Source organism: Hypanus sabinus, chromosome 14, assembly GCF_030144855.1.
Source record: "Hypanus sabinus isolate sHypSab1 chromosome 14, sHypSab1.hap1, whole genome shotgun sequence".
Classification (NCBI taxonomy): domain Eukaryota; kingdom Metazoa; phylum Chordata; class Chondrichthyes; order Myliobatiformes; family Dasyatidae; genus Hypanus; species Hypanus sabinus.
Window position 1 is genome coordinate 102,457,013 of NC_082719.1, and position 8,130 is coordinate 102,465,142.

General features: G+C 42.0%; 1 protein-coding gene across 1 annotated transcript; it reads right to left on the reverse strand.

Moving 5' to 3' along the window:
* Positions 1-7,636, reverse strand: elac1 (elaC ribonuclease Z 1). The gene is made up of 3 exons (XM_059989725.1): positions 7,431-7,636; positions 4,293-4,763; positions 1-1,541 (listed from the first exon to the last, which is right to left on the reverse strand). The coding sequence occupies exons 1-3, from the start codon at positions 7,585-7,587 to the stop codon at positions 1,048-1,050; spliced, it is 1,122 nt and encodes a 373-aa protein (XP_059845708.1). The 5' UTR covers positions 7,588-7,636; the 3' UTR covers positions 1-1,047.
* Positions 7,637-8,130: the final 494 nt, after the last annotated feature.

Consider the following 8,130-nt stretch of genomic DNA (forward strand, 5'->3'; position numbering starts at 1 on the left):
TTTCGTGCAAGAGTATTTATTTGGAGCGGCAAAAATCAAACTTACAAAAATATCAAAAAGAAAAATGCCAATATTTACAAAAAGCTATATAGCAGAAAACACAATTATAACTGCATACTATGTCCAGTGTGAACTCCTGGCAGCTCAGTTTCTCTCTCCCCAGCTATTGAGGCAAACTGTCCTGTTTTTCAGCACTAGGACAATCTTTAATTACCCACAAAGTTAATTTATAACTACACATGAATTAGAATATGATGCACCCCACAATGTAATTACAGTCATATTACAAAATAAACAGAAATATCTACCTTAATACATAAACAATATATACCCATTTACAAATCCCCATCCCATAATGTGGATGGCAGGAAAGACATCATAAAGCCAAAACCTTTATAAGAATATCCCAGGGGAAAGACATTGAACACTGAAGTGCGCACACACAACAGTAAAATGTCATGGTTGTGTGTGCGTTTATCTATAAAAATGTGCTCTCTGTCACAGTTTGGTATGGACTAGATGGGTCGAAGGCCTGTTTCTGTGCTTAGTGTTCTATGACTAAGGCAAAGTTAACAGTAAAAGCAAGAACTTGCAACCCACTGCTCAGAAAATTTTCTAAACTGATAACAACCGTCCACATCACACAACCAGATGCAAGTAATGCAGATATTTCCTCTTCTATTTCTTGATCAGAAGCAGTTCCTGGGTGTCAACATCTCTGAGAATCTATCCTAGGCTCAACATATTGATGCTATTACAAGTAAGGCACAACTGCAGCTATATTTCATTAGAAGTTTTGAAGAAACTTGGTACCTCATCAAAGACTCACAAATTTCTACAGATGTTCCTTGGAGAGCATTTTAACTGGTTGCATCAGCATCTGGTACCAGTGATATTAAACCTGATTCTGTTTTATCATCAAGAGTTAGCAGTTACCTCATTGCAACAGATGACATCATAAAAACCCTGAAAACCATTGCAAAATTAACTGCAGACACATTTTATTAATCCATCTGGTCACATTTTATATTCCATCATTGAAGAGTTTCACTGTGTGGGGATTATTTGTTGCTTTGTCTTGTTCAAAGGGATTTCAATCACCATAAAATCTTCAGCCAATGTCACTTCCTGTCCTTTCAGTATCAGATCAGCTTGATTCTTCAGTTCCATGATATCATCATCATCCCCTTCTGCAGCAAGGGCAGTAGGCTTGTACCTTTGACTGAAATGAGTAAGGATCAGCCGTTTAACTTTACATAACTTTGCAAATTCTGCAGCGGTTTTTGGCGTACAGTGTCCGCGTTCCTCAGCCTTGTCAGACTGATTATCGTTTAATGTGGCCTCATGCACCAGGACATCTGCGTCAGCACAAAGTTCTTTAGCCTTTTCACCAACTGGTCTGGAGCAGTCTCCCAAAATGCATATTTTTCGACCCAGAATGGGAGTTTCCAGCACATCCACAGGATAAACAGTCACACCACTGTTAAGAGTGATGGGCTGCCCATTTTTTAGTTTCCCATAGAGAGGTCCTGGCTGAATACCTAGATTATTCCATTAACAACATTTAGGGGAGGAAAAGAAAACACAAGTTAAAAAAGTAAAAGGAAAAATAAAAAAAGCAAAAATATCAAATTTTAAGCAACACACACAAAATGCTGGTGGAACTCAGTAGGTCAGGCAGCATCTATGGAAAAGAGTCCAGTCATATTTTAACTCAGCCATGGATGGTCCCAAACAAGAGAAAATCTGCAGTCGCTGGAAATCCAAGCAGCACACACAAAATGCTGGCAGGACTCCGAAGGGTTTCAGCCCCAAGCATCGACACTACTTTTTCCAATAGACGCTGCCTTCCCTGCAGAGTTCCTCCGGTATTTTGTGTGATGGACGGTCCCAAGCCCAGCTGCGAAAGGGGGAGGGTTGGGAATGGGGCTAGCAACCCCATCCCATAAAAACCCAGAGTTTCAGAAATGCCAACAGAAGCTCCAAAGCCCTCATTCATGGAAGAGGAAGGATCTTCGCCCAGGACAAGACCCTGACCCGTCCGCTGCCTATGCCCCCATTGGGGGTGATGAGCTTTAAGTATGTATCATATTTTGTAAAACTAAGGAAATCTTTTTTTATTTATTTGCCTTCCCACAAGCAGTAGTACTTAAATAGCACTAAGCAGAATTTGAATTTTTGGACTTAGATAATTTTATAATGCAAGTTTAAATGTCATAGCTTCAGAAGTAGATTAAGTGTGTTTCTAGCAGTTTGTGTTTATTCACACAATTTACTTTCCAAAATAACCTGCAAAGGTAATCAGATCATATGACATCGAAGCACAATTTAACTTATTTCATAATCCACTCCCTAACATTCTCTTTCTATCCTCCCCCTCCCAAAATTTAGTTTTCAGTCTTCAGGCTGGAATATGACTGCCCAAACCTAAATTAAAACCACATACAAAAGTAAAGGTACTTGGCGAAAATGGTATTTTCGCATGGCAGTGTGGTGAATAGCACAACACTTTACAGTACCAGTAACCCAGGTTTAATTCCCTGAATGGAGGCGGCCGAGGAGGTAAGTGTAACATTCCTGTCACTTGCAGGGATATGTGCCAGAAAGATATTAGAGGGAAAGGAGAAATGGATAACACCCAGTCTTCAGACTGCACTTGAAAAAACAAATGGGCTAGAATGAGTAACTAGATTACAAAGAAAAACAATTCATCTTGCAGAGAAAGGTGACTCTAGATATTCAACACTAATATCAAGTCATTCATGGTCAATAAGGCCAGGAATGGCAACTTAAAAAACAGGAAAATTAAAACCATGGAGGCTAAAATATTTTTCTAAAGTCTTTCCAAACATCTGTCTTAATGGAAGCAAATAGCAAGCACAAAAAATGTTAAGGTTACCTCATCTTCAACTGGCATTTTCAAACAGTGACTACAGCTCTAGATTCTCCACAGTAATGTTAGCCATCAGCCATTCCAATTATCTGTGGGCTGGTGTATATTGGATAGTTTACTTATGTTTATATATGGAAAAAATTTTTATCATTTCATAAATTAGCTGAGGTAGTTTGTCTAAAACTAGTCACCACACTTCAAGAGAGCTCAGGCTATAAAGAAGATTAATTTGGATGTGGGTTATCTTATGGATTTCAAGAGGAGGTTTTGATAAAGCAGAGATTAGCAATTCCCTGCCTCTCATGAATAGGCCAGAAGTAGAGGGGTAGGATTCAAAGCCATTTCGAAAAAGATGTACAGAATTATTTCTAATTATTGAAATCTGGAATGTTCTCCCCAATAAATTAGGTCCCACAACACCAGGTTCAGGAAGTTATTACCCTTCAACCATCAGGCTCCTGAACCAGCGTGGATGACTTCACTCACCTCAACACTGAAATGATTTCACAACCTGCGGACTCACTTTTAAGGTCTCTACAACTCGTGTTCTCAGTATTATTTATTTACTTTTATTTGTATTTGGCAACTTGCCTTATTTTGCACATTGGTTGTTTGTCAGTATTTCATTGATTCTATTATACTTCTTTATTCTACTGTGAATACTCTCAGGAAAAAGAACCTCAGGGTATTACAGGTGACACAGAAAGTACGTACTTCGATAATAAACTTACTTTGAATGTTAAGTACAAGATGATGAAAAGCAGAGTTGAGGCCAAAACCAAGAAAAGCCACCGTGTACAAAAGCTTTCAAAGAGATAAAACAAATATGACTGGCTCAGTGGCCTTAACTACCCATGGGCACCATGGAAGCGTAGTAATTAGCGTGACACTATTACAGCTCAGGGTGTCAGAGTTCGGAGTTCAATTCCGACATCCTTTGTAAGGAACTTGTACATCCTTCCCATGAACGCTGGATTTCCTCTGGATGCTCCGGTTTCCTCCCACATTCCAAAGGTACTGGTTTAATTGGTCATTGTAATTGCCCCGTGATTAGAGTAGGTTTAAATCAGGGATTGCTGGGCAGTACAGTTACTTGGGTCAGTAGAGTCCGTACTGCAATGGAAGGACACATAGATAGATAGATAAATAGTGTCAATGCCAGGACAAGAGTTAATTAAAGCAAATGTCTTTAAAAAAAATTATTCCTTCAGCTTTTAGAGTCTGATGGAGCCCCACTGTTTCTTTATCTTTGGGAGGGGAGAGAAGAGAGTATAATTTTGATCTAGTTCAACCTGCTGCATGAATTTTTAAGAACCTCTGAGTACATTATATTGCCAGTAGTTTAGAGGTTCTGCCAACTGAATCTGAAGAAATCTAACAATGCAGTAGACAAAATTACCCATATCTTTCAATTTCTGAGTCTGAAGTTTTCCTGGTCGTTCTTTCTCTTTGATTACAAACCCAAATGATGGTATGCGGTGAAAAAGCCTAAAGGCTTTTACAGAGAATTGTTCATGAGTCAAGAGATTATAACAGCCTTGCTGAGGGTCGAGGTGAATTGTTGTTCCTTGTAGTTCCTGTGGATGAAGCGGATCATCCACACCATGCATAGAGGGGGGCCTCCATTCCTCAGGAAAACATTGATCTTCTGTTGGAACCAGTTCATGGACTACATACGGAAAGACCAACTGAGAGTGTGAAAGGTGCATGCACATCCTCAGAAATTTCCTTAATCCAACCGGCCCATAAATTTCAACAGGCTGCTTGTTCAGAAGAGAACTACACTGGAGGCTCACTGTGCACAGCAGTCCAGGCAAACCAAACAAATGGTCACCATGGAGATGAGTAATGAAAACTTTTGAAATTTTACCTGAAAAAAAAGATTTGTATATTATTTTTAAATTTGAGTTTTTAAAAAAGATTTTAAATTAGTATTTATTTTAACTTATTGCCAAACAGGAAAATTAGTTTTTTAAATGGCATCTGAAAAAAAAATAGACGACTATTACATAATTTACATAATTTTTCGTGTGTATGCTTCATTCAATTACTAGACAGAATGTGAGGTATCGCTTCTTCAACCTGAGAGTGGCCTCATCACGGCAGAAGAGGAGGCCAAGGATAAACATGTCAGAATCGGAAAGAGGATAAGAAATTAAATGATTAGCCAGCTTGAAATTCTGCATTTTGTGGATGGAGCAGAGGGGCTCAACAAAGCGGTTTCCCAATATATATCTCACCAACATAGAGGTGGCCGCAACAGATTGGCAGGCGAACTATTCCTCATCTGGAAGGAATGTTAGGGTCCTTGAATGGACGTGAGTGAGGAGGTGAATGGGCGGATGTAGCACTTCTTCCACTTGCAGGATTAAGTGCCAGGAAGGAGATTGGTGGAGAGGGATGAGTAGACGAAGGGAATCACTGAGGAAGTAATCCCTGCAGAAAGCAGAGAGGCTGGGAGGAGGTAAAGTTGTCTTTGAATCTGGTGGTGAGAGACTTCAGGTTTCTGTACCTCCTGCCCAATGCTAGATGTAAGTAGTAGTTGATAAATTCTTAATTAGTCGGGGCATGAAGGAATATAGGAAGAAAGTAGCAAATTGGGGTTGAGAGGGAAATTAATTAGCCATGATGAAATTGCAGAGTAGACTCGATGGGCCAAATGGTCTAATTCTGCTCCTATATCTTATGGTCTTAAAATGGCATGGCCCAGATGGTGGGGTCCTTTGATAATAGATGTTGTCCTCTTGAAGCAATAGAATCAGAATCAGGTTTGTTGTAACCAGATTATATGATGTGAAACTTGTTGTTTTGCAGCAACAGTACAGTGCAAAGTGATAAACTGCAGCATAAATATATGGAGCAAAAAAAAAGGTATTCATAGGTTCAAGGACAGTTCAGAAATCTGATAGCCAAGGAGAAAAATCTTGGATGGCAACAAGCAGGCATACAGGAGTGAGCCAGACTGACAACAACAACGTTGCGCTCAATGTCAGCAAGAATTGATTGTGGACTTCAGGAAGGGAAAGTTCTGCGAACACACACCAGTGGAAAGGGCAAGCATCTTCCAAGTTCCTGGGTATCAGTTTTTCTGAGGATCTGCCCTGGGCCCAAATTATTGATGCAATTACAAAAGTGGGCAGTTCAACTTCATTAGGAGTTTGACATGTGGTAAATCACCAGACATTCAAATTTCTACAGATGTACACTGCCAAACAACAAATTCCACATCATGCAAGACAGTGATAATGAACCTGTTTGTGAAGTACTTGTGGTGGAGGTCATTCTGACTGGCAGCATCCACTTGCAGGCAGAGGATTGTAGATACAGACAGCAACATCACAGGCGCAAATCCCCCCCCCCCCCCATCAAGAACACCTCCAAAAGGCAAAGTCACAAGAAAAACTATCCATTATTAAGGACACTCATTTTCCGGGACATGCCCTCTTCTCTGTTATCATTAAGGAGGTGGTACAGGAGCCTGAAGACCCATCATCAACAAATCAAGAACAGCTTCTGCGCCTCCATTCCCCTACCTCATCTCTTCCTCCATCCCCAACTGCCTCCCCTCGTCTCTCCCTCCACCTCCCACTCATCTTCTGCACTTCCTCTCCCAACCACTCCCTCCCCTTCTCTCTCCTCTGTGAATAAAGGGAACCTTTTCTGATTGGCTGCTGGTGACTAGATAGATGGAGGGACAGGTAGTCTGCAGGACCTAAACAGAATAGGAAAATGGGCAAAGGAATGGCAGATAGAAGGCAGTGTAGGAAAGCATGGTCATGCCCTGTGGGAGAAGAAATAAAGGCAGACACTATTTTCTAAGTAGGAAAAAAATTCAATAATCACAAGTGCAAAGGAACTTGGGAGTCCTCTTTTTCCTAAAGGTCAACTTGCAGCTTAAGTCGGTGGCAAGAAAGGCAAATGCAATGTTAGCATTCATTTTGAAAGGGCAAGAATGTAATGCTGAGGCTTTACAAGCCATTGGTCAGTATTGTGAGCAGCTTTAGGCCCTTATCTTAGAAAGGATTTGCTGAGGGGTCCAGAGGAAGCTCAAGAATGATTCCAGGAATGAGGAGCGTTTGATGGCTGTGTCTGTACATACCGGAGTCCAGAAGAATGGGGGGTGGGGGGGATATCTCATTGAAACCTATGAAATTTTGAATGTTCGAGATAGAGTGGATGTTTCTTACACTGGGCGAATCATGGACCAGAGGGGTCAGATCAGAGATGAAGGTTTCTATAGCCAGAGAGTGGTAAATCAGTGGAATTAATTGACACAGACGGCTGAGGCCAGGTCATTGAGATTATTTAAAGCGCTGGCTGCTAGTTTCTTGTTTAGTCAAGGCGTCAAAGGTTCCGGGGAGTAGGTAGGAGAATGGGGTTGAGAAGGCTAATGATGGAATGCCGGAGCAACTCGAAGGGCCGAATGGCCTCTATCATGGCCATCCTCCCCTTTTCTCTCCTTCCATGCACGCTTTTTCCGTCGGATTCTGAGGGAGGCAGCAGCCGGCTGACCGGCCGCTTGGTCGGGGAGCCTCACCTGCTCTCAGGTGGCTCCGCATCAGCTGGGTCTGCGTGCCCTCGCCGCAGTCGAAAAGCCAGCACTCCCCCTCGTAGCGCAGCACCATGGCCGAGGCCCCGCGGCTCGGCGACGGATAGGCCGAACCAGTGCCCAGGAAAGTCAGCTCCACCGACATGACGACAGCGGCAATCCGAGCCCGACCTCGCACATGCGCACTGTACCGCCGCTTCACCGTTCCCGCTCCGCTATTGGCTCAGATCACCACGTGACTCCATCAATCAAAGACGGCGGAAAATACAAACCTGCAGATACCGGAATCGTGAAATCAAATACAAATACTTTATTGTCACCAAACTATTGATACTAGAGCGTACAATCATCACCGTGATATTTGTTTCTGCACTTCGCGCTCAAATAAATTCAAACCCCGATGATCGGATGCACTGGGGTAGCAGACTCAGAGCTGTCGTATGTTATGAATTCCCAAATCACTATAATAATGCCTCACAATTATAATAAATTTCTCCTGCGAACTGCTGAGCTTCAGGCAACTACAGACGTCAATAAGACACATTAGAAAAACAAGAGATTTTGCAGATCAGCACACACGAAATGCTGGAGGAGCTCAGCAGGTCAGGCAGCATCGATGGAAACGAGTAAACAGTTGGCGTTTCAGGCTGAGACCCTCCATCAGATGTTCTGCAGATGATGGAAATCT